The sequence below is a fragment of the Leuresthes tenuis genome, unplaced genomic scaffold (genome assembly GCF_036924035.1).
Source record: "Leuresthes tenuis unplaced genomic scaffold, fLeuTen1.0.hap1 SCAF_21, whole genome shotgun sequence".
Classification (NCBI taxonomy): Eukaryota; Metazoa; Chordata; class Actinopteri; order Atheriniformes; family Atherinopsidae; genus Leuresthes; species Leuresthes tenuis.
Genome location: NW_027325375.1, coordinates 8050084 through 8075203, shown reverse-complemented (window position 1 = coordinate 8075203; position 25120 = coordinate 8050084). Strand labels below are relative to the sequence as shown.

The 25120-nt window shown below is 41.0% G+C and overlaps 1 protein-coding gene across 2 annotated transcripts in view; it reads left to right on the top strand.

The window, feature by feature from the left end:
• The first annotated feature begins 211 nt into the window (after positions 1 to 211).
• zbtb16a (zinc finger and BTB domain containing 16a) overlaps positions 212 to 25120 on the top strand; it is a 141927-nt gene continuing 117018 nt past the window's right edge. Inside the window, exons 1-2 of one of the 2 annotated variants that reach the window (XM_072374503.1) lie at positions 212 to 334; positions 3283 to 4609. In XM_072374503.1, the coding sequence (XP_072230604.1) occupies positions 3372 to 4609 (1238 nt within the window). In that variant the 5' untranslated portion in view covers positions 212 to 334; positions 3283 to 3371. Of the gene's footprint in view, positions 335 to 761; positions 1028 to 3282; positions 4610 to 25120 lie in introns of those variants that run through there. The other variant, XM_072374504.1, reaches the window with a different exon arrangement.

Sequence of the window (25120 nt, the reverse complement as noted above, 5' to 3'; positions counted from 1 at the left end):
ATGCTACTGTATGTGTGTTCAAAACAGCTGGAGAGAGGGCAGTGTCGCTCACCTCTCACTGCCGTACTGTAACGTAGCCGTTTGACATGAGACAGCCCCCTAGGTGTCTCACTTTGTCAGTGTTTGTATGGGCTGGAGCGCCGCGCCGGCTGCCCGCCTGCCTGCTGCTGCTAGTCTAGCTGACTGGCTGCGTTGACGTCAGCGCCGCGTTGATTTGCTAAGGCGAGAGAAGAAAGGAGTTAGTGCGTGTTGAGAGAGCGGGTACTGCGAACTGCCTTACTATGCTGTAGCCCCACTCCCCGTACACTATACGGAGTCAAAACGTGCAACTTAGGTGAGTACCAACCCGGGCAAAATGCAGCTGCAGTTTCCCAGCGACAAGTGCAAGACCCGCTACTCTGCATGCGTCTTCCACTGTTTTCTCTGTGTACTTTCATTCAACATATGGATGTTTTCATGCGTTTACAGCGCTGATGACCGTTTTGCTTGTCCCCGCTCAACCTCTCGCTGAAGTTACCAGCAAAACGCGACTTTGACATGCAAGTTGGACCTGCGCACCGGAGTTCTGGATGAAAACAAGTGTTTCGCTGATTGAGCTGCAAGGTGTTGAAGTTTACATTAACGCGCGGTAGCCCATTGTAGAGATGTTAAGGTTGACGTAACCCCCCCTCCTTCTGTGTCTGGTTAGTATTCTGGAGATCGCAGTCCGAGGACGTGAGGTCTGGCTGTTTCACCAGGAGCCAGACAGCTCATGACGCCGAGCTGCCTGTCACTTGAATGGAGAAATCGCGTTTGCTCGTTTCGGTGGAAATTATGCAATTTTTAGGCAGCGACACTCTTGCCCGTCCTTGTGTCTACGGACGCACCAGTGTGGCTTATTTAGCCGTGATGACATCATGATGAGAACCGGAGACACTGGTCTTTATACACGAAACAAGCCTAAATCCCAATCACTGTACTGCCAGACTACGATTGATTGACAGTCAACTAGATGTTTGTTTGGTTACCAATAATCGGCTTGTGCACGGTGAGGTGGGGAACTGTTAACAGATGTATTGGCAAATTGATTTGTTATCGAATCTGTCTGATCTCTCTCTTCCCCTTTCACTCATTTTCTCTTTCACCTCATGGCAGCTTTATCGAAGACCGTTGCTGCTTGTCCTAAACTGTAACAAGGCAGCGTTGCCTTAAACAAACTCCACCTGTGCTTTGATTGGAGATGAAGTGGTTTGGATTGCCGAGAGATCCTAGCTGCTGTCTGTCTCGTGTGTACTTTTTCAGCTCAGTCTGTCTCAGGTCGTCTCGTGGAGACGCTAAACCATTTTGCCCTCTCCACGTTTGCTGTCTGTCAGTGTGGCTCACGATGTAGATTATTGAACGGCGTTTATTCCTGTTGTGGCTGGCGCGCAGTGGCAGACAACTCGTGATCAGATTGATTGAGCTGCCTTTCTGTGAAGTCTGCTAATTATGGTTATTGTCAGTGATCTGTGTAGTCTCACAGGGAGAGCATTTCTCACGGCTCGATGTATTTAATGTAGTGCAAGTTGTTTTGCATAAATGAGTAGAATTTGTCTGGTGCGGGTGGCCACTATTAACGCCGTCTAGACGCACGCAGCCTCGCTCCTTATTAATAGAGACCAGTCAAAGTCCCCAAAATAGCAACTTTACATCGCGCCCCAGTGAAGCCACAGCTTCACAGAGCGCAACAAGCATTGATCATTTACGGGGCCATAAATCGGAGCTATTGGCAAACATGTAATAAAGATAATGTTGGGTTGAAGGCTTAATCTCTGCTTACTGAGAGGCTGATCTCAGTTAAAGGAAAACCTGTGGTTTCACCATTACCTTCCCTCTGTATCGATTTTGTCAATGTTCGAAAAGACAGTCCCCTAAAAGCCGGCGGCAGAATTGTTTTCTGTGATTCTCAGTTCAAACAATAGGTGTCCAGCATAATTTATCTCCTGGATATTCAGATTTCTGAGTGAGCATGAGTGTATGTGTCCGAGCTGAGCTCTTATAGTTCTGGATATTATTTAAAAAGTCGTCTATTCGGGATCCTTTTTGGGGGGGTGGGGGCTGTATTTATTGCATGTGGAAGGGGAAAGGAAGTGTCTAACTTCTTTTGTGACTTTATTTAAAATGCTTAGGAAATCAAATTAAATATTCTTGAAGAAAAAGTTTTTAAGAAATGAGAATTTATGAACAAAGCTAAATGAGTAGATAAATCTAGTAATTTATCTTAAAGCTGATCGAGTAGAAAAAAAGGAGTCCTCAATGAGCTCACTCAGAATGTGGTTCAGTGAAGGTTTCTTAGCTACAAGTCATTCATTCTTTCCTTCACTTATCTCTAATATGTATTAGTTCCAACTCTGTTTCTTTAGTTGGAATAAAAAAAGAAGCAGCATGTTTTCAGATGACGCTTGCAGAGATGGCCTTTTTTTGCATGCAGTGGCGAGACTGTTAATTTAATCTAAGCCTGTCCTCATTATTTAGTGTGGGTCAAACATGCTTTAGAAATGAGCTGGAGCAACATGTTGCCCTGTTAACTTGAATAATGAAATTACCAGCAGTCACAGAGACACTCATTCATTTGAGATTTTCAACATTAGTAGCTGAAAGCAGAGCGGGGCGTTCAGTGCAGTAGTGTTGTGTGCTTTTGCCTCATCCTGCTTTCTTTTCCACACATTTCTGGCCGCTGCTCCCTGCTCCGATCTGTGATGAGAATACTGAGTAAGATGCTATTTAATTTCAGAGAGGCTGCTGACGGTCTTTGTGAGCCAAGCAGCAGCAAAGCCCACAATTCACTCTTGTTTGACTGGTGTAAAACCCCATCAGATAAGCAAATGAAGACATCTTTTTAACATAACATATGTTGGGCTGATTAGTATGTAGCATGAGCCTGTTGGACAGCTAACAAACCGTCTCTGCTCAGAAAACAGACAGTGCTCTCCGCTTGTTTTAAGAACAATATCGCTGCACAGATTGTTTACTGTCGCTGCAGGATGTTTGCAATTTGACATTCCATTGGCTTCACTTTTCCATTTGCTGAATACATTTTTGTGTTCATCAAGCAAATTTATCACCAAATTAAATTAATTTCAAAATAAGTCAGAAGGGTCTTCTCTACCTTTGTGAATGATAACAATTTGACATACTAGATTGAATTTGTAAACATTTTTTGCATTTATTTGAATAAGAGCTTTACACTTGTTGGCTTTGAATGCGTAAATATTTTTTTCTCATCATAAGATTTTTGTTTTCTCCCCCTGTATTTCCATCCAGGTTTCATCTTGTTTACAAAGACGGCTAAAAACTCTGCTGAAAGGGAAAGGCAAGACTCATGAGTCGGCCTCGTGGATTGCATCGACATAATGGATTTAACTAAAATGGGTATGATCCAGCTCCAGAACCCCAACCATCCCACTGCCCTGTTGCAGAAGGCCAACCAGATGCGTCTGGCTGGGACTCTGTGCGATGTTGTCATCATGGTAGACAGCCAGGAGTTTCATGCTCACCGGACTGTGCTTGCCTGCACCAGCAAAATGTTTGAGATCCTCTTCCATCGCAGCAGCCAGCATTATACCCTGGACTTTCTTTCACCAAAGACTTTTCAACAGATTTTGGAGTATGCTTACACTGCCATGCTCCAGGCCAAGGTGGAGGACTTAGATGACCTTCTGTATGCAGCAGAGATCTTGGAGATTGAGTACTTGGAAGAACAATGCCTCAAGATCCTTGAGACCATCCAGTCCTCTGATGAGAATGATTTGGAGGTCAATGCCAATGATGGGAGCACAGAGGAGGATGAGGAGCGCAAAGGCCAAAATGGAGCAAAAAACTCCAAAAAGCATTCCATGGAGAGTGCCAGTCTGTCAGGTATCCAGCAAGTATCCAGCATAGCTGGCATGGTCGACCAGAGTCCCTCTGTCTCCACTTCCTTCAGTGTCTCAAACCTGAGTCCCACTAAAGCTGCTGTAGACAGTCTGATGAGCATCGGTCAGTCTCTGTTGCAGCAGGGCTTTGGTGGTGAACAACTCGTCCATGGCAACTCCCACCACCTTATGAATGATATCAAGACTGAAATGATGCAGGTGGACATGGGAGGCAATGGTCATGAAAGCCCTCAGAATATGGAGTCCAGTGCCTCCAGCAATGGAGAGCGAAGTGGGGAGGACAGGAATCGAGACGGTCCCGGAACACCGACCAGAAGCAGCGTGATCACTAGTGCTCGAGAACTGCATTACGTCCGCGATGAAGGCATGAGCGACCAGCAAGCTGAAGTCAGTCAGATGGGCCTGGAAGCAATGGCTGGAATGACAGAGAAACATCTGGCCTCTCTGTACTCACTACCAGTCAATCATAAATCAGATGCCATGATGTCCATGCCAGTATCTATGGCCTCAGCTCTCCCTATGTCCCCAGCCCTGGCGATGTCGATGGACTTCAGTGCCTATGGGGGACTCCTGCCACAGAGCTTCATCCAGAGAGAATTCTTCAACAAGCTTGGGGAGCTGGCGGTGGGCATGAAACCAGACGGCAGAAACCAGCATGAACGTTGCAATGTCTGCGGTGCAGAGCTGCCAGATAATGACGCTGTGGAGCAGCACAGGTAAGTCGAGTTTTCTCTTGAGTAGCTGCTTGGTAATCGTTTTGTTTTTGAGCCTTTCAGTGCAGCTGTTATTATTATTATTATTTATCAATATTTCATTTAACCAAATTATTAATTGGTGATTTGTTATTTTTGTTATGTGCTGCATTATGTGAAAGATTTACGTACTTTAATTTACAGGCACCTCACTAATTTAGTGATATTAGTTATTTGATGTCCATAGGTACAAGAGAAAATGGCTTCATGAAAGAAAATGGTTTTGACAGCTATCAAAACACTCCACATAGCTCTTATACTGCATTTAGACAAGTTCCGTCCTTTTAGAATCACTCAAGGCGTACTTATGTGTGGCTGACAGCACAGGTCCAGAGATTCACTCCCTCAGTAACTGCCAACTCTGCCCAGGTGACTGCCGAAGCTTTGCTGTCTTAACAATGTCCGAGACCATTAGTCACACCTTCCAAGACGTGGGCGGCAGCTATCACAAATACTTACCAATGTGGAACCCCCTCATCCAAGACTCGGCTCCCCTCCCCTTTCCCATAACTGCACAAGGGGGGCCCTTATTAGCTTGATAATTGGAGTGGACGGTGAGCTCAGGAAATGAGTGCTAAACCTAGACCCTCAGACAAGGAGCTAATTCTAGGACAGGGGAGTGGCACTATACCAGTGCAGCACTCTTTCAGACAGTTCATATAAATAAACCTTACGGTCTTTCACCAAAAATACTGAAACTTGAGAGATTTTTTTCAAAACTCTCCATCTACTCATGATTCTGTACATATGCCTCTGTCACTGTTGGATTGACACATAGTGTGTATATCTTGTACAATGTTCTTGAATCACTTCTTTGTGGATTTTGCCACAAGGCCACGTTCTCACCCTGCAATGTTTGCTTAAATCAATAGGATTGCACAGCGGTTAAAGTTCAGTTGAGGATTTGCTCCCCTTCCCATCATTCTTGAGCAAGTAACTCGGTATAGATGGCTCAGAGCTGAACCAATTCAGTCCGAGCTCCTTCGTTTCTAAATATGTCTTGTGGTTGTCTTTAGGAAATACTGAATATTACAGAATAGCTTTTACTCATGGGAGAGGTGTCCTTGTTAGCAGCCTCTCACTGCATTTCTATGGAGTGTTTCTACAACCTTTAATAACAGTGGTGAAGCTGGTTACTTTCTTGTGTTGGAAGTCGCCTCTGAAAGTTTTGTGTGGCCTTCATGACAAGTTCCCATTATTCATGTAATAAAAAGGGAATTTCTGCATAGACTGAAAAATGTCTGTGATTAGTGAAAGAAAAAAAAAGGAGAAAATCAACTATACAGGTGGATTCTAAGCTGCTTACGATCAGTTCTGACTGAAAACGGCTTAAAAAATGCACTTCAGGCTGTGTGTAAGAGACAGTAATGGACAAAAGTCTGGCATGTGAAATGGTTGCTTGTGTTTCAAGAGGAATTTCATCAATTTGCTCAAGCTGGGAAATCTTTTATCAAAGGAGATTTCCAGACCGTTTCATGCATTGATCTACACCCCATAGCATACTAATGGGTTAATTTAGACTGGTTTATACATCGACACGACACTGTTTAATATTGCATGTCCTGTCCTGAGAAATCAAACATTGCATCATCCACAGTCTGCTTCGCCATTCGCACTTGAAAGCTCTGCTTTGCTTGCCTCAGATGCTTGATAATTCAGACGCTCCTCGTGTCTTCACAAATTCCTCTCGAGGTCATTTGATGGCAAATCAAGTCCACGCTTTTTACCGTGCAGAGCCTGTCAAGATGCTGATTCTTTTGATGTGCATATGAGATGTTTTATTTCAGACAAGCGGAGTCCTGTCCGCGCTAACTAATTACACGTCATTTGCCAACAGCCACTGGGTCACGGTCATCACTGCCCCTGCAACAAACACATAAAGAAAAGTTGCCAGAGATGACTTGGTGCAGGCAGGTCAAGTCAAACATGAGTATAATTGTTTCCAGATGTGGCACAGGTCAGTGGTGAGAGGTGTCTGTGTGTGTGCTTCAATGTTGAAATGAATGCACCAGAAAGTACCCACTTCCTGTATAAATTTAGTCTCAGCTCTCTTTCATTCCTCTGTTACCTGGATTATATCATGATGAACACCACATTTACACGGAATTTACTGAGTATCAGCTCCACAAGTGTTTAGTTAGGAGTTGCTCATGAGAGGTATTAACACGCAAAAGCACATGCCATACTACCCTAAAGTAGGGCTGTTTGAATCAACTGTTTTTCATGCCAGGCTTTTTTTCATTATTTTTTTCTGATCTGTTAACTCTGTTAATCAGTTAATGTGAACAACTGCCTGTGGTGCCAATATCTTCACAGTAGCAGGAGAGACGCCTTGCACTGATATATGTGAGAACATGTTGTAGACCATTCAAATCATAGTGATATCTTGTTTAATACCCTCCAAAGACATGAATGAAGCTGTATGTGGATTGACATAGTGGGTTTTCTTTTCTGAATCTTAACAGCGCCCGTCTGACCTCGGCGTTTTGTCTATCCTTCTCAGCTCCAACATGCCGCCACATCATCTCTCCACTGATTTACTTTAGATATATTTCATAAAGGGATGTTAGTTAGTTTGTTGGCTTTTGTCTGAAGTGGGCTTGTGTAAAGTACTAATCAGCAGTCACTGTCTCACCTGCAGTAAACTGCAGACAGCCTGCTCTCAGTTTGAGGAAGCAGAGATGTAATCTGATGGGGGAGCTGCTCAGACGAGGAATAACAGAGGAGAACATTTCTGCCATCTAAAAAACCTCAATTTAAAAAACTGTAATATTCATATTTCTCACAGTAAGAAAATGATCAACAAGGGAAGGACATGGGTGATTATTGAGTTAATAAATGCTTGATGCAGGGGGCTAAATCTGCAGAGGCAGGGTAAAAGAAGGGGGGAAAAAAACCCTCCTCTGCTTGGTATTCCAAACACAGCATCCAATTCACAGGAACTAGCCTTGGGTTTATCTCTTTCACTTAATCGTCCATTCTCATGCAAATGACTGACCCTGGCTGTAATGTACATCCTATAAGTGAAAAAGAAGGCGCTTTTCCAGTATATAGCCTTTAAACATGACTGATTAAGAATCAAAGCTTCAATCTTTTCATAAAGCAGCTGTTTTTTGTTGTAGTGGTGATTTCTCTTTTTGAACGGTTGGGGGAACAAACGAATCAAACACATCGATGAATTCCCACCTCTCTCCTCTGTTTTTTGCTCGTGTTATTTATTTATTTACTTTTCATTGTTGAAGGTGGTATTGGGGTTCGGGGTGGGGGGTATAGAGTGGGGGAATAATCACCCCCACATTAACCTCTGCACGCGCACCCACTCGTGTTCATTACTTTCCACACACATTCCCTTCAGCAGCAGCAGCCAGCGCTCACTCTTCCATTTCCTCTCCTTTTGTGGCAAAGGGGGACGGAGGGCGCTCTAATACCCCAGGCCCCAGGTGTTTAAACAGCAAGCCCAAGGCCCTTATCTGTGCATATCAGAGTGAGACAGATAACCCTTGGCAATCCTTCTTAGTAAACCAAGAGCAGATTGTACCCAGATATGAGTCTATAACGTTTGTTGCTGGAGATAACGATGTATACACACACTCGCACACTTAATATCTGTTTCTTTTTATATGTGTATATATATATATATACATATATGATATTTATTAATACCATTAATACTTGTGCTTTGGCCACTATCAACCATTAACACTTGATTTTTGCTAACTCCAGTGTGAATGACTTCAGAAGCTTGAACTCGTCTGGAGATACAGGCATCAGAAAATATCAACCTTCAAAGGTTTCATATTCGGTCTCTTTGAATCTCAAATTATCTTAATTTTGATTTAATTTTCTTTGTTGCCATTTTGTAAACAAACGTGTGACTGGAGATATTTGACTGAATATTTGCTTGATAGACATGTCTTCACAGTAAGCTGCAGTAGTTTCCACCCTAAATAACCTAATTTGACGGGACAATTATTTTTGATATAGTTGATGATCTAAACCAGGGAGCCTTATTGACTGTTTCAGTAATCAAAGGACCACACATTGGACAATGATCTGAAACATGGCCAGAGTATGCCGACTGCCACTCTTTAAAAAAATAAAAGTAAAGATTTTAAATGATATATGGTCAGAAAAAGGCTATTTTGCAAGCTTTTATGTCTCCATGTAGTTAATACTGTCAGTTCATGGGTGGTTGACTGCTTTAAAAAAGTATTCTGTCTGGCTGGTAAGTTGAAAGACAACTTTGTCATGTTCATGAATGTCTCTTGATGTTGTACTACTTGAAAACAGCGATACTCATATCATACATCGGCCCTTTGAGCTGACACAACGTTTAGATGTCAGCGCTTGGTTAAAAATGCGACATTTGATGTAAACTTTGCTCTTTTGAATCTGTTGTTTTGTTTTAGTCTTAACAAAATAGCTGGGTAAATTGTGGTGATCCATGTGGGCTAAATTTTGCTCATGACTTTTTACATTGACTAGATACAGATGTTGTTGTTTGTTTCTGTAACTGGTAACACAAAGTTACACTGCAAAGTTAAAAAAAGAAACAAAAAAACCCCAACTTATTTACACCAATTTCATGGCTAAGGTATTACAGTACCACTCAGAAACTCAGGCCAGTTCTGATGACTGAGAATATGAATGTTATACCGTAAATGTCAAACATATTATTATGTTAGGAGTTAAGAGTCTCAGCAACACCAACCATCAGTCTTGGGGTAAATGTGCTCTTTCCACATTTAAGCAGGGTTCTCCAGGTTGTGTGTAACTTGATTGCCAGTAGAAATATTGAATGTTTATTGCCCCTTGCTTGCTGAAAAAAATATAGTAGTTGGTGTTGTTGAGAGGTGGCACATCCAGAGTAGTATGTGTAGAACCCCAAGGCAGCAGTCTCTAGTGTTGGTTGACAGCACTATCGGAGCCTTTCTGCAATTTCCTTTGCTCCACTTTATAACAAAAAGAAAAATCTATATGTGCTGTAGTTGAAGAAAGGATGGATAAATATGAGTGCTTTGAAGCGGGTAGTTTGGCGTTTCCTTTATTGTCTTGGCCTTGCTCACTGAATACAACATGTCATCTGAAATTAAAGATCTCTAAGAACAGCAGACTTGTGGTCCTAACCTGTAAAACTGCAAGCATTTTCCTGCACGCTGAGAGCCGCCTGGCAACAAAGCATCCATTACATGGCAGTGGATTACCCCCTATTTGAAATCACTCAGTGAGCTAAGTCTCCCCGGCTTGCACTCAGAGGTACAGTACATGTTGGTGTAATGATCCAATAGCACAAAAAGCCTCACTCAACAAAAACACCTCTCCAAGAAATACCTAAGCCACAGACAACAGCAGAGGGCTTATTTCGAATCTGGCTGCCACATCGCCTCTCTTTTTATCCTCACACAGGTGCTTTTTCTGCCCTTATTGGAGGTGCAGTATTTGTTTATGCCCCTTGAGGAGCTGCCGCTTTGACTGGGCCCACGTTGATGGCCACAGCCAAGGCAGCTGCTGGCTGTGGCCCAATTATAGACAGGCTTTAAAAGGCTCTGGTTGAACCGTAAAGATTTACACCGCCATCGCTCTGATCTCAGATCTGGGCTCTGTCCTCACTGTCAGGATAGGGAGATGTATCGATTAAAGACTTAACACAGGAGGCTACATCATGTGGAATGGACTACACACGTATACATACATACACGCACACACACCTTAGCACAGATCAAGCTTTTTTTTTGTTGCGCGGTCTTGCGATATCATCAGGAGGAGAAAAAGAAATTGGTTTATTTGAATAGAAATATGTCAGGTTTGTAGCACAAAGAAAAGAGCAGGTTCTAATATACAGAAAGTAAAAAATAGCAATGGAGGGATGTGATCTAATCACCTTGCTGATTAGAGATAAGTGTGGAGGGAGGTGCTTGTGCAGTCAAAGTTAGCAGCGTGACTCGGTGCTAGCAGCTGCCTCTGTGTGGCTAACGGCGCTCAGCAGACTTGGCCTTTGCTGCTGCAGTCTGGCACGGACTGCTATGAAATGAACATATTGAGGCACTGAGGCCCCTATCTTTTGTGGCTATAGGGGCCCTGTGGTCTAGAGACAGGGTTAAGGGTGACAAACCGTACGAGAAGCTGAAGTCATATGTGTTGATACAAGTGTCTGAGATGTTGTTTTTCTGTGTTTGTGAGAGGCAGGGTAGGGGGCTCAATAAAGGCTCAGTGAGGGAGTACTAATTACAGCTGGTTATCAGGTGACATGCAAATGTGTTATCGGCCTTTACTTCCTGATGTCTATCTCAAATCCCAGAAGCTGCTATGAGTGGTGCCTGGAGAGGCGGCTGCGCTGTTGTTTATCTGTAGAGAATTTGTGGAGAATTCATAAATACTATTGATATTCTTTATTTTGGAAGCTTATATTTAACTCAGCAGCCCTGCATATCTCGGCAGACTTTCTTACTGTATTGAGGTCCATGCTTCATTGTCAACTTTCCCATTTAAAAAAGACAGGGTCAATAGAATTAGAATGATGTGGCCTTAAAGCTCTGTGGGTTTTAGTTCTGGTTCATAGAGCCCCCTCCTCTGTTCTGCTGGACCTGAGAGCTCTGGGTTCTAATCCCATCGATATCCCATTAGCATCCCCTCTCTGGGTCCCCACAACATGAAAGATGTGTCAGTTTCTTGTCTCTGATTCTATTGCTATGGCTGGCTGTGGGACGGCCACAATAAGTAAATTTGCTACAGCCAAACGGCCAACCCATGTGTGCTCACAAATGCCCTGTAAATGTGTGTATGTATATGTGCATGTGTGGAAAAAGCTGCCACTGCCACCTCGGAGGCCCCCTTAGCCTCCTTGGGAAGTATCAAAAACCCTTGGTGGCTTCCAGTGAGAGAGCTTCTAATTAGCCTCTTTGTTGCTACTTGAATGGTTTGCCAGAGGTTGGCAAGGGGCCCCAGTGGAGTGATACCAGCACGCTAAGAAGCTGGTCATAAAAATTACACACTGCCTTTCTTTTCCCCATCACCTGTCACAAAGAAGCTCTCAGGTAGGAAAATGAGAACAAAGAAGAACCATGTAGGCTTTTTATCCTCTTCTTCAGAGGCAGAAGAGCCATGTTTCGCTCAACAGGTGGATTTAAGGTGCAGTCGCTTTTAAAAAGAAATGGAAAAAATGGAGGCAAAGCATCCTGAATAGCTTCCAATGATGTTACCAATCACCGATGGTAACAAATATACTCAAGCACTGCACTTGAGTTCAAAATTGAGGTACTTGTACTTTGATTCGTTTCTTTTCGTGCCACTCTACTTCTACTTGACTCTACATTTCAGGAACCAACATTACAATATTACATTAAATGTTTGAGCACTTAGGATATGAAATAATGCATTATACCTTACTGTCCCTGTAGGGAAATTAGCCTTGGCCTTGAATGCTGCATACATACATTCAGTTTTATTTATGTACCACCAAATCATAACAGCTGTCATCTCAAGGCACAGATTAATTATGAATACTACCAGTTGATAAATTCATCATGACAAAAAATTTGTAGCACTTGAAGAAAGAAGAGTGAATTTAACAGGAGGTTAATCTAATCCAACCGCAACAGTGAAATCCTGTTTTAACCAAAATTTTTAATTTTTAAAAACACACAGACCACCTTCACCGTAAATACAAAGAAAGTGAACTGTGGGCATCTTTTGATTAAAGTAGATGAATAAAAGTGTGATTGAAGGCAGAAACAGCTCACTTTCACTCTACTCAAAGAAAAGACACAAACACAATTGCTACTTTCAAAAATACAAGTAAACTGACTAAAAGATTATAAATCACGTTGAGTTACAAATTTCATGGGGTTTCTGTAAAACATGCAAACAAGAGTTCATGGCTGTGAGAACGTGTTAGGTCTAAACCCTACTACTCATTCTAATATACTGTAGGCCATAGTACAAAATGATGACAAGGTACTGTAAATTATTAATGTTAACTTCATGATAATTATAAGGATATGAAGGATTTTACTGGAGGTGTATATCCTGTTTTTATTAAAAGGTATTTTTCTTATTAACGAACTAGAAATGAACAATTTGATGTATGCAATTTTATTCAATGGTTTCCTCTGTTGTTCATATTTTTTTATATTAATCATAATGTGTTATTTGTTTAATATGTAGCTTATTCAAGGCAACCATTAACCAATGATTTCTGCAAAATTCAGTGTGAACGGCTTTAGAGACTTGAAGAGGTACAGAAATTCTGAAAGTCTTCAGAAAACATCAACCTTTAGATAATATCATTGGCAAAATCTCGTAGAAAGTCATATCATGATCTTACTTTAATGATTGGCAAGTTTTGGTTACAATAGGTAGGATTTGGAGATATTAGAATATTAATACTCAAGATGAATGTGGTTGCGTTGACCTCAGATCTGTGCTTACGGCAGCTGACGTGCCGCTCAGCGAGCTCCATGGCTGGAGTGCAATGAGTGTCGAGGCGACTTGCAGCTTTAGCACTGACCGACACGTTTTAAGCTCCGCTGTAATCCAGGAGGGATCAGTTGGGTAAATCATGGCATAAAGCTTAAAACCATAATTGATTTATGTATTTGCTGACCGAAGACGCCTTGAGAGATTACTAGCGGGAGAGAGCTGATGACGGATAGGCCGGTCCACCCTGCCCCCTGACAGACGCTGTGTGTGAGGTGGGGGGTGAATTCAGTTGAAGGCAGATTTGTCTGCCTGAAGAGGAAGGCTGTCTGAAAACAGAAATGAATACATGTATTATTAGAGGTGCATTTTCAGCATTGTTTCTGAGCAATTATGTTCTAAATGGCCATTTAATTTATTTTGAGTTGTTAAAGGAATTTATTTGACACAAAAACTACAGCCGGTGAAACGGTGCAGGCATTTCTATTTACTTTTAATTAGCAGCGGCCTGCAAACAAGCCAAAAACTGCCAATATTGTTGAATCCTCATTGGTTTATAGAAAGTGGATGATTGCCTGAGTTGTAAAAATAATGAGCTCACGTGTCTAAATTCCCCATGAATATTTATTTCTATTTTTTGGTAAGTTACCAGACAGACTCCTGTTTAATGTTTAATTTAGGGAGAAAAAGTACATTATAGTTCTTAGTTACTTACTTTAACGGTTTAATCTTGTATATGTGAGATTCATCCCTGTACGTTATGCTCAGATACCAGGGATAAGTATAGGGATGTATAGTTTTATGCAGAATTGTTATGAAATATAAACTCCCAATCCACAGAAATATTATTAAATGAAATATTAATATATATTTTTGCATTTTGTGTACTGTATTAGAAAATGGTGTTGTATGTAATGTGCGAGTATGTAATTACTTTTCTTGACCCAGAAGGTGTCGTACTTTTCTTTAAAGGACATAAATTGTATAATCTTCTCAAGCATCATCATTTCCTAGTTTTTACTTGGGATATATCAGGTTGTGAAATTCATTTCATTGGTCCAATGGTTGTTCTGCGGGACTTTCTCTCTTGACACATCAGGAATCCTCTCTGTTTTGTTTACAGCCTGACTGTCAGGCATCTCCAAGGTCTTTCTTGACCGTTTCCAGATTGTTTTGTGTTTGTCTGTTTGTGTCTCAGCCTCGAAAGGCGAGAGTTGGATTGTAGAAAGAGTTTGGGGGAGGGGGGCATTCCATTTCCTGGACTGATCGCTGAAGCGGATGGCTCTGACATGTCATGACTCAAACAGCATCATTTCTGTCCTTCCTGTCTCGCTGCTGACCTTACAAATGATGCTGTAGGCTCCCGCCATATGCCATTAAGCATGCCGTGGAACAGGATGGGGTTTTATCCCACGTGCAACAGTGCCCAGACACCCTCTATGGGTTTCACTCTCTTCTCTCACCTTTCGGAAAAGAAAAGCCGATTACAGCAGCGGTTTTCTCTTATTGCTTTGTCCATGCACTTTTCCTCTTCCTGCCCTGCCTATATTTTATTGCCTCCTGTAAGTGTTGGTCTGAGGCGAGTAGCTGAAGCTTCCCTAACAGGTGTTTGGGTGCTTATCACCCACGTCTCTGCCCTTATCTCTGGCCCTCAGCTTCCTGCATCCTCTCTCATGCATGCCTCAGAGTGGGGATATATTTCACTTAGCCTCTGACCCGAAACCTTCCTCTCTATCTCTTTTGGTCTCTCTCCCTCCTTCAGTCTCTTTCTTATGCCATCATATACACTCATTCACTCACATACCCAGAAGGACTGGCTTGCTGGTAGACAGGATGAGGCTGAAAAGCATTTCATCATCACTACCTAGCTTAACCTCCTTTGTTCTAACCATCGTCTCTGTCACATGCAGCTTGCAAAAAATGTCTAAATGAAAAACTTGGGCCACAGCTAAGAATTATTGTTGTTTTTTAAAATCTAATTCTGTTATTACAGAAACCATGAGTGTGGACTGTGAAATGTCAAAAAATGGAAAAATGCTGATCACATAGAGGGTGATCATTTTAAAATTGTTTCATAATTTAATATCCACATTACCCATTTGAGTTCAGCGTTTATAAAATTATAAAAACACAACTCTTAAATTAAATGTATATACCTATGCAATCAAGTGATCTCCTCCAACTGACGCATATTTCTTTAGAAAAAATAAAAGGTTGAAAAAATCGATTCTCATTTTAATACTAAGAAACGTCTTAGTGGCTTTAGCACCGAATGAGCTTTGATGGTGTTTGTATCTGAGAGTTTGATCCAGCATTTTGTCAGACTGATTGGTCTCAGGCTTCAGCCCCACCTCCACATTCCCTCCATCCTTTCCTGCTCCCAAGTCTCACAGCGGGACAAAGGCTAAAGTGTCTGTGCGTTGCGGTTGTAGTGGTTTTGAGGGGTTGACCCCCTCCAAGGACCTGACAGGGGCCTTTTTTTTTCTTTAATCCCCATTCTGAGTGGGCAAAGAGCAGAGAGAGCCCACAGTCTTAACACCCATGAGAGAGTCTATTGTGAGCGACAGGCTCTGTTACAGTAGGATGGATGCAGGGGTCTCAGGCCCAGATAAACTCTGGGGTCAAACAGGCCCCCTTATTTACAGTAGGCTCTTTCATTGGCCGAGTGAAACAAGAGCCCCTGGCGGAGGTGGAGGTGGTGGTGGTGCTTCAGTGGACGACCACTGTTTGTGCTCAGCCAGGCCTCCGCTATAGGTCAAAGAGCACGGGGGTGGGGCCGCAGGGGTTACAGACCTGACTTTTGTCTGTAAGTTGGGGGAGTTGCTGCTTCATAACAGAGAATAAAAGGTAGATAGAACAGGCGGCAAGGATGATCTCCATGTATACTTGGCTGTAATGTGACATAACTAAAGGATATGTCCTGATTATTTATTTATTTTTAATTTTTTTGTAGAATTAAAGGATTTGAGCGTTGACTCAAATTGTGTAACAGCAATGTTTGAAGTCTTTCTCTGCATTTCTCTAATTACATAGGAACCCTACACATATGGTCTCTTAAACCTGAAAACAATAGAACTTGTTTAGATTGTTTAGCGATTAGAAATAATGCAGTTGTTTCCTCGTTGCTTAAATTGTAAGATGTTTGGCTCACATCAAGGAAAAAAAGGTTGGTTTTATGGATATTTTGCACACCCTACATAACGTATGTATCAAACATCAAATTGTGTTGTTCAGATAGAGGGTTCATCAGCTCAAAGAACGGTATGTGGAGGGGGGGACGGAACGGTATGTGAGGTCATTCCTGCTCACAGCAATAAGTCTACACAATGACCTTTTTTTTTTTTTTTTTTTTACAAGGACTAATTGATTCTTTAGGCCTGGAAATAATTTCCCTTTTTGGGATTAATAAAGTACTATTCTTCTCAAATAAATTCAATTTTAGTTTAAAAGCATAGTGTTGCACTCCATGTCCCAAAGTTTGACCTTGTACTGGCATTAATGCTAGCATACTGAATGTAGGAAACTGTTTTAAAAACGCAGGTTTTTAACTTAAATGGACGGTGATTTTAAAATTGAATGTATTCATTCATTCTGAAATTTGGATTTAGAAATGTAGACTTGATTAGTACGTGTTGCTTGATATAAAGTTGGGTCTTCAGTTGAAATGTTTTGCATTTTGACTCTAATTCCACTTAAGTTCATTTTTGGCATTATAGTTTCTTTTTCAAATCAATTGTATAAAGTGGACGTATACTTTTATTTTACTGATGGGAGAAGAAACGCTGCAACAGAAAAACAGTGTCCACTTTAACCGTGTAATGAAAGATGCTTTCTAAACTGAGTAGTAGTCTGCTTTACGTCGCTATGTCTGGATGAAAACCTGCTGAGCCTTCCAACACAAAGAGCATTGACAGCAGTGTAAAGGACACAATAGCTGTTGTTTTTTTTTTTGTTTTTTTTGTCATTTTTGTCAGGGTGTTGCTCCAAAAAGGGAATATTCTACACCCTCACAAATGGCTGCAGGCCTGACTCAATTGTCCTGCATTGACTTTGTGACCTACAAATGCACAGCTCAGACCTGACCTGCTGTGGAAGCTGAAGAAATGTAGCCTCTAAAAAAGAAAAAGCTTTCAGCAACTTGCTGTAACCTGACGCTCCAGATGTAGTTAGTTTGGTCATCTTCGTTCTCACGTGACATTCAATCCTCTGCAGAAGCCCCTATTTGGTAACAAATCCAAAACCCTTTTGGTCAAAGCAAGTCAGCTCTACTCTGAAATAGTTGCTGCCAAGTGCATTTATTAACCTTAATCTTACATTATCCATTACCAACCCAATTCCTGTTTGCTGTCTTTCATTAAGAAACAAAAAGGTGCCAAGGGCCAGCATAACAAAAAAAGGGAACGGGGACCATCTGCCAGAAGATTCGAGCATAATCTTACCTTTAATCTCAGTGTCAACCTGCCATTTTACGAGGCAAGAATGAAGGGAAAAGCCAAGCTAAGATGTACAATAAGGACAGCAGTTTCTCAGGCATTCATTTGCTGGAACAGATTTAGTTATTTTTTTCTTGGACAAAGACAGGAGGGGTTAAAGGTCAGCAAGAGAACCTTCCAGATGAAGTGGGGTGTGGTGGGGGTGTGGAGGAGTTTTATTTGACCCCCCACCTCTCACCCCTATTGTGCAGAGAGTACACAAAGGATTCAGTCAAACTTTAGTGGTCAGCGCTTTGGCCAGACTCGCCGAGCCGAAGCAGAGGTTTTGAAACTGGCCGAAGTCGCCACTAGTGACCAATCAAAAGGCAAAGGCGACGGTTTGTCCCTTCAAACATTGTCTTTTGTATGCGTGTAGAAAGAGCAGGAGAAAAATGAATTGTACTGTCTGTGAGCTTTTGTTAATCTTTGGTGCAGCGTAACCAAGTACAGCTCTGAGACACTTCAGTGCTGCCACACTGAGAGTTACTTTATAAGTCATGTTTTCCATTCCAGATTGTGTGAATGACAGATTATAAATGCATGTATGTAAAAAGATTCCCAACTTTTGACGCAACTACTGCACAGACACACATGCATATAATGTTATGAAAAAAACACGTAGAAGGTGCATAAGATGAATATTTGTACTCTTCTAAAATAATAATTTGAGTCATAGTTGCGAGTTGGTTTAATTAGTTATTATTCACTTTTAATTCATTACGAAATATAACTTTAATTAGAAAATCTCTCTTGTTTGCCTTATTATGAATTTAAAATAATAAAAAAAAAAATAAAAAAAGAGAAAAAAAACATTGTCAAGTCCCTCATCAAGGAAAAAAAAAAAAGAATCCCAACATCTACAGCCTTTAGTCTAGCCTGGATATATTGTCCACTTTCTGTGGGTTAAAAAAAAAATTATTGTTCTTGGTCTCAATAAAATAATTAATTAACAGTCTGTTTGTCTCCAACAAGCCAATTTAAAAAAAATTAAAAGAAAATTAAAAAGAGCTCTGCAGCAGTGGAGCTGTAAGTCATCAGCTATTGCAATCAGTCATCCATCTGTAACAGTAACTGTGGTGGCTTGCGTTAAATATGCTTAAGACCTGCTGACATTTTTCAACATAAAAGAGACAAAAAATATGCAGAAAAGAAAGAATACACTGGCTCTGAGAGCAGACGTGTGACATGAAACGGCTTGACCGCCGTACATTTTCTCTGCTTACGTCTCGCTTTCTGTCTTCTAAATGCCCTTGACATATTGTGGAGGATATGAAAAGCAGCAGAGATGTGGGTTTGCTTGGGGATGTAAAGATGCAATATAAGCTAGGGCATGGCCCCGCAGGGACAATATACAGTATGGCATTTGAGTTCTATCCGACTTTGGTCATCATTGTTGATCTTTGGTTCACCGACACGTGACTTCATTTTAAATGTTTTCTAGTTACAAAAAAATCTTTAGAAAAAAAAGTGAAACAGATACATTCATCATCAGTTTGTTAAAGTTGAATTTGTCATTTGGTCTAAGTAATTAATCAATCCATCAATCACGAGGTGCTTTAATTGTATCAATTAGTTTTTTCCTTTCTGAAGAGAAGAAAACATCAAACCCTCAGATCAGTTCTCTTGTCTCAAATATGAATAAAATATTCATTATTCTGTGGGTTTTTGGCTGAAACATGACATTTATTATCTCTACTAAAGACGTGCACATGATTCGTATACATGAGATATTTTGGACAGTGTATATCAAACTCTGATGTTTTGTTTTTTTTTATCTGCAGAACCTCAAGCACTTTTTTATTTTTTTTATTTAGGAGTTTCAAAAAAATTCACATCTATTAGCAGATCTTATACTCAAATATCATCTTTTCATTTTACAAAAATAGTTTTAATTTGAAAATTAAGCAATGCAAAATCTCAAGTCAGGTGAAGTTGTCAGGGAGGGGTCTTCAGATCCACTAATGAGGGCTTTATTGAGTACCTGAGGAAAAGCCTGAGTAGTGGCGCTGACATAAATCTTACATCAGTTTGTTGGCAAATGAAATGTTGGACCTGTTTTTCCTTTGAGATATTAGTACTCTTATTGTCAGACTGTAACGGTTGGTCGGCTTATTGTGATGGTCTGCAATATGGCGGCTGGGCCTGTGCAAGCACTCAGAGGTCAGTGGACATGGTACGGCTTTCACATGGCCCTGAGGTCCTGACCCCCACCTTTGTTGGTCATATTCACCCCCCCTCTTCCCAGCAAGGACCGAAGCCCTTTGAGCCGAGCCCTCAACCCCCCGCAGAGCGCGCCCCTTCACCACATTAATAGTGGCACTGGAACTAATTGCCCAACCTTAGATGTGCTTGAGACCCAGATTGCCTCAGCTGCCAGCACACCACAACCCCCCAACACTCCAGCCCAAACAGAAGAAAACCCTCAAAAGAAGAATCGCAAAATTGCTGGTTTCCCTGCCCAGTCCTTTGGTAAAACACAGCTCTTCTCTTCAAAGGGCTTCATTTATTTCTTTGTGCTACTGTAAATGTGCATCTATTCAAGCTTGTTTTCAAAACATCGCCCTCCTTTCTTGCGCTGCACACTCGATTTTTGTCTCGCCCTTCAATGATGGCTGGGTTTAGCTTTTATTCCTGCAAGAAGACTGACAAGTACTCACTATGTACCTCACGCCTTGGCGAGACCTTCCCACACATGCCATCCACCGCCATTTTGTGGCTAACCCCACCAGGAACGAAAAACCGCGGACAGATCAGCCTTTTTGCGCTCGGCGCGCTTATCAGTAATCCTTGCTATCGTTCTAAAATTTTTTTTTCTTTTTTCGGCCATACGCTTTGAACTGGGAATTGCAGTAATGGTGTAAAGTGGTGTCTAGCACCAGACTGTTGCTGTTCACACTGTCATGTCTGCCATCTCCTCTGCTGCAGTGAGCGTCACCCGAGTTCAAAGAGACGCTGAAAGAGAGGGAAGCAGTCTGAGAGGCGTTTTATGATTTTATTGGTCCAGAGGAAGCCTTGCTGGGAAGGTGTTGGTCCGTTGTCTGTGCTCGGTGTCTGGCAATGTCACTACAGACTGTGGCAGCCTGCTTGTTTGTGGATCCATGTGACTGCGTGATATAGCTGCACAGCCACAGTGTGGAAATGTGTTCTTTCCTTGTCATCCTGTGCCAGCTTGTTTAATTCTAGTTGAGAAGCAGAAAGGGAATATGATGATGTTCTTTTTTTCCAGGTCAGGTTAACTACTGTCAGGGTAAACTCCTTCCTCTTTTTGTCAAAATGCTAATGTCAGTTTGCAGATGTGTTGCCAGATGCTGGAAGCATTCTCACAAACTGAGAGAACATCCAGATTCACTTGGATAAGTACACTTGCAACCAGGGCTTACATTTAGATTTGTTACGTGGGGCGGCTTTGTGGTTGAAGGGTTGCAATGTGTGCGCTGTGTATGTGTACACCTAGACAACAAAATCTGACATTATTTTTACAAACTGCATATAAATCAAGGTTTCACATTCTCTTGGTTAGCACAACAATCTCTCTGTAAGTGAACTATCTTGTGTACCTCCAGCAGATATAATAATGCTGTTGATGCCACAAAGGAGAAAATGTTCTCAAGAAAAAATAAGAAAATATATATTTTTCAGTAGTGACAATCTCACAAAGCGTTTTTTCAAATCTTCCTAACTTTCCATGACTTTTCAGAGTCCCTTTGAGTTTCAGTCACTACTTAATCACATTTAAAAAAAAACTACTTAAAAAGTGAGGTCGCTCATGGCTTCGGCAAGTTTAAGACGTTGGTTTTCCATTTACATTATCCAAATAAAGATTATAAGTGACGTCTTGTTTGTATGAAAAACAAGGAAGAAAATGCAGGCTCATTCATTGCCATTATTTGATGTTATAGCCAGGAAGTGTTCTGCTTAGCACTTATCACCTCGCTATGGTGTAATTGTGATATTATGGTGTAATAATAGTCTGTGGTATTGTGCTCAAATATTGTTAACAACTTGAACCAGAGTTTACCACCTGACTTTATTTAACAGTTAATTGAGGAAACGTGTCTCAGATCTGCGTTTAATTTGCAGAATAATTTTGTAAAGTTTCACAATGATTGGAGATGAATATTGGCACGTAACATTTTGTTATAACAGTGAAATGTTTCTACCTGTTTTTCCATCCACCTGTCACCCAGTTATCGGCTTGTCTGTCTCTCATGTATGACATGATGACAATATTACTTTGGACACTGATCTTCTCGGTAAAGCCATTAACAGAGAAAAGGCGTTGTGTGAAGATGTGCAGAAATGAGGATGGATTCGTATGTGCTCTGTGACGCCATCGCTGTTAATTAGTAGGGAAGTAAGGACTTATGCTTTGTTCTGAGCCCCGTAAACACAAAGTTCATTGGCAGGATGAGGGGCTTAGTTGGATCAAGTGTTGTTTGCAAGCAGATGTGAAACATTGTGGCTTTCCATGCCTTTAAGCCTGAGAAGTGTTTGAATATATATCATTGAAGATATGCCAAGATAAGTGTTCCATGATGACGAAGCATCAGTTGGGCCAAGGAGAGCCGTGGTGATAGTTAACCGCTGCTTTCTTTCGGTTTGATTTTTTTTTTTGTTTTTTTAGAAATGTTTTGCTTTACTTTTTTCTTTTTTTTTCTCCTAAACCGAAATTTGCTGCACTGGCTGTGATTACACCAAAATGTGTTTCCAAGTGTTTTGAAATATTGAAGGAGTACTGAAATGAAAAATAAAAACAAACACAAAGAACATCCCAGCCTGTCTGTCATAAGGCGATGGTATATGATTAAAGTTCCTACAATTGTATTTTCTCAGTCCAATACTGCAACAATGTTAATAGCATAATGAATAATGACCTGTATGTCTGACTGGTATTGTCATTTTTAGAATGGACCTTTTTGAAAATGTTAACTTGTTCATGCTTAAGAATTCAAATTGTTAACAATTCTGAATGAAAGCGGGTTTACTTTTATTTGACAAACACATTGAAGCAAGGCCTTAATCAGAACTTGACTTGTAAAAATTAAACATTTCTTACTGTATATTAGCATCTTTTCAGCTAAAGTTCATCCTTATATATTCTGATTAGATGCTTTACCAGCTCCCCTGGGAGGGCCCTGACATGCCTTAATGCCTAATTTATATTTGTTTGTCTTAGCCCTAAATCAGAAGGAGATCTTTTCATCCACTTCTACATATTGTGCTTTTTCCACTTAATTGCCCTAACAAATATTTTTGAAGAGACCATAACTGCAATACCAACACAACAAGACAACTTAAATCAGTACAGGTCAAACAGTAAACACAGTGATGCTTAACATTGTAGAAATATGTTTACTGACAGTTATGTCTGCCGAACATGCAGTCTGAAACCCTTGGAGGTTATTCGACTACCATCCTAAATGAGATGACTCAATTTGCAGATACGTGGTTGGCATGATTAACTGTAACAGTGTAGCAATCCTGACCTTTGGCGATCATGTATGTCATAAACCGAATGAAATCAGGCTCGTAAGAACTGGCAAATATTTCAACAATGAGGTGGTTCTAGAGGTGAATGCCCTCAGGAGTGTAGTGTGAATCTTACATAAAACTCATCAACAGCGATGGAAAAGAGTGGTAATGTTTTTATTGGAGTTGGGGAGGGGGGTTTATAAAGAAATCTTTTAATCAATTCAGGGAGCTCTTGAGAATGTCAGCGCAAATAGGAGTGAAGGAAAGAACATTTATAATATGATTATAAGTGCACTCCTTAACTTTAATTTGAATAAATGATTTATACTGAGATTATTTAGTTCTTCTTTGGAGTGTACGAGTGTACTCATCCTGGGCTTTTTCTACTTTTCACCATGTTTTAATCCACCTCACACAATCCCATAATCCATATACGTATCATAAAAGTTTCAAATAGTAGTGTCCTTCTCCTGTGTCATCAGTTGAAGTCCAAAATAGATATTGTCTGCATTTCTGATTTAGTATAGAGCTGTAGTTATTTTTATCATCTGCACAGTTTGAGTTTGAGTTTGATTTTTAAGTGGCAGGCGTCATGTGTGAAAACATGCTTTATTGCATGTTGACAGTGGTTATGACTTTGCTTCATACATGTAAAACATGTGAGAGCATAATAGAATTGACATTTTTTCCACAGTTTTGCATTTTAAAAAAATCATTTAGAAGAAGTTGTGTTAGGAGATTTTTGTCACAGCCACCAACAGGCTTTGTTAGTGTATGAAGAACACCTGAAGTTTATTGAAAGCTGCCTTTGATGCACATAGGCTCCGTATAGCTCCAGATTAGGTGTGAGCTGAGTCCCAGGCCATAGTGTCAAATAAAACTCTCCACTGACACTGATGTGACTTAATTCCTTGAGGCTTTGCAGCTCTTAAAAGAGATAGTAGCAGCAACTTTTATAAGTATTAAAATCATGCTCCTCCTAAAAGGAGTTAGTTCGTCATCCTGTATACTTGGACTGAACCAAGATGACTGTCCCCATACCATAAAAATAAATTCAGTGACTACAAAAAAACTGTATACACATGTCCCGCTGATTAAATGAAAACTTGAAGGTAGAAACTCTTTGTAATCTCTTCAATGCAACATTTTCTTAGTGGTAGAGTCTGCCATTTAAAGTATGTCATTTACATAGGTTGTAATCCCAAAGTGTAATCTTCATGATTCAGAGCACAACCTGTTCTCCAGACAAACATTATCAGATTGTAAAGCTGATGAAGAGCCTGTCAGTGTTTCATCAACCTCATACAGCAATATATTCCCACATAAAATATTCTTACCCTTTTTTGCTTTTCTAGGACAGTGTCCGCCCACTGAGACTCCTCAGCTCTACCTGCTCTCTCTGAAATATAGCGTGTCATACCTCAGTCTCTACATTTGCATGTTGCCAAATAATCCATCACAGGGCAAAAATCTTCCTCCTCCAACAACAACAAAAAAAAATTCAACTCAAAGCAGCAGGAGCGGTGTGTTTGTGGACCAGTCTTATAATCCTCCATGGAAATGTAGCCGCTGACAGATGTGTGCATGGTTATCTAGAATTACTGCTGTGATAAGAAAGAATGAACTTGATCCTCTTTTAGCAACAGTGAAGAAGCTCTCTGCTGTTGTTGTATGGTAAATATCCTTGACATGATGTGCCAGCTCTAATCCCATGACCATGCACCTCAAATCTTTATTTTTTCTGCTGATGTAAATTTTGTTGCGTGTAATAGATGCTGAGTGACATGTCTGATTTCCCTGTTGACCAGTCTTTGATGCGAGGTGACTGTCTGGACCTTAGTCATGCCGAATTTTAACAGTGAGATAGCTGAAGCTCAGATGATAGAGTGGTAGTGCCTACTGATCTCAGGCTTGGCCGTTTGATCCCTCTTCAGCTCCAGATACTGAGGTGTTGTTGGGCGGAAGGGCTCCTGTTGGCAGGCCAGTGCCTTGAATGATATGTGTGCCACCATTGGTGTGTCTCTATATGTGTATGCATGCTTGCCAAGTATTTATAAAATGCAGAGCATTTAGCATAACCCATATGAACACAAATTATGACTCATTACTCGTTGAG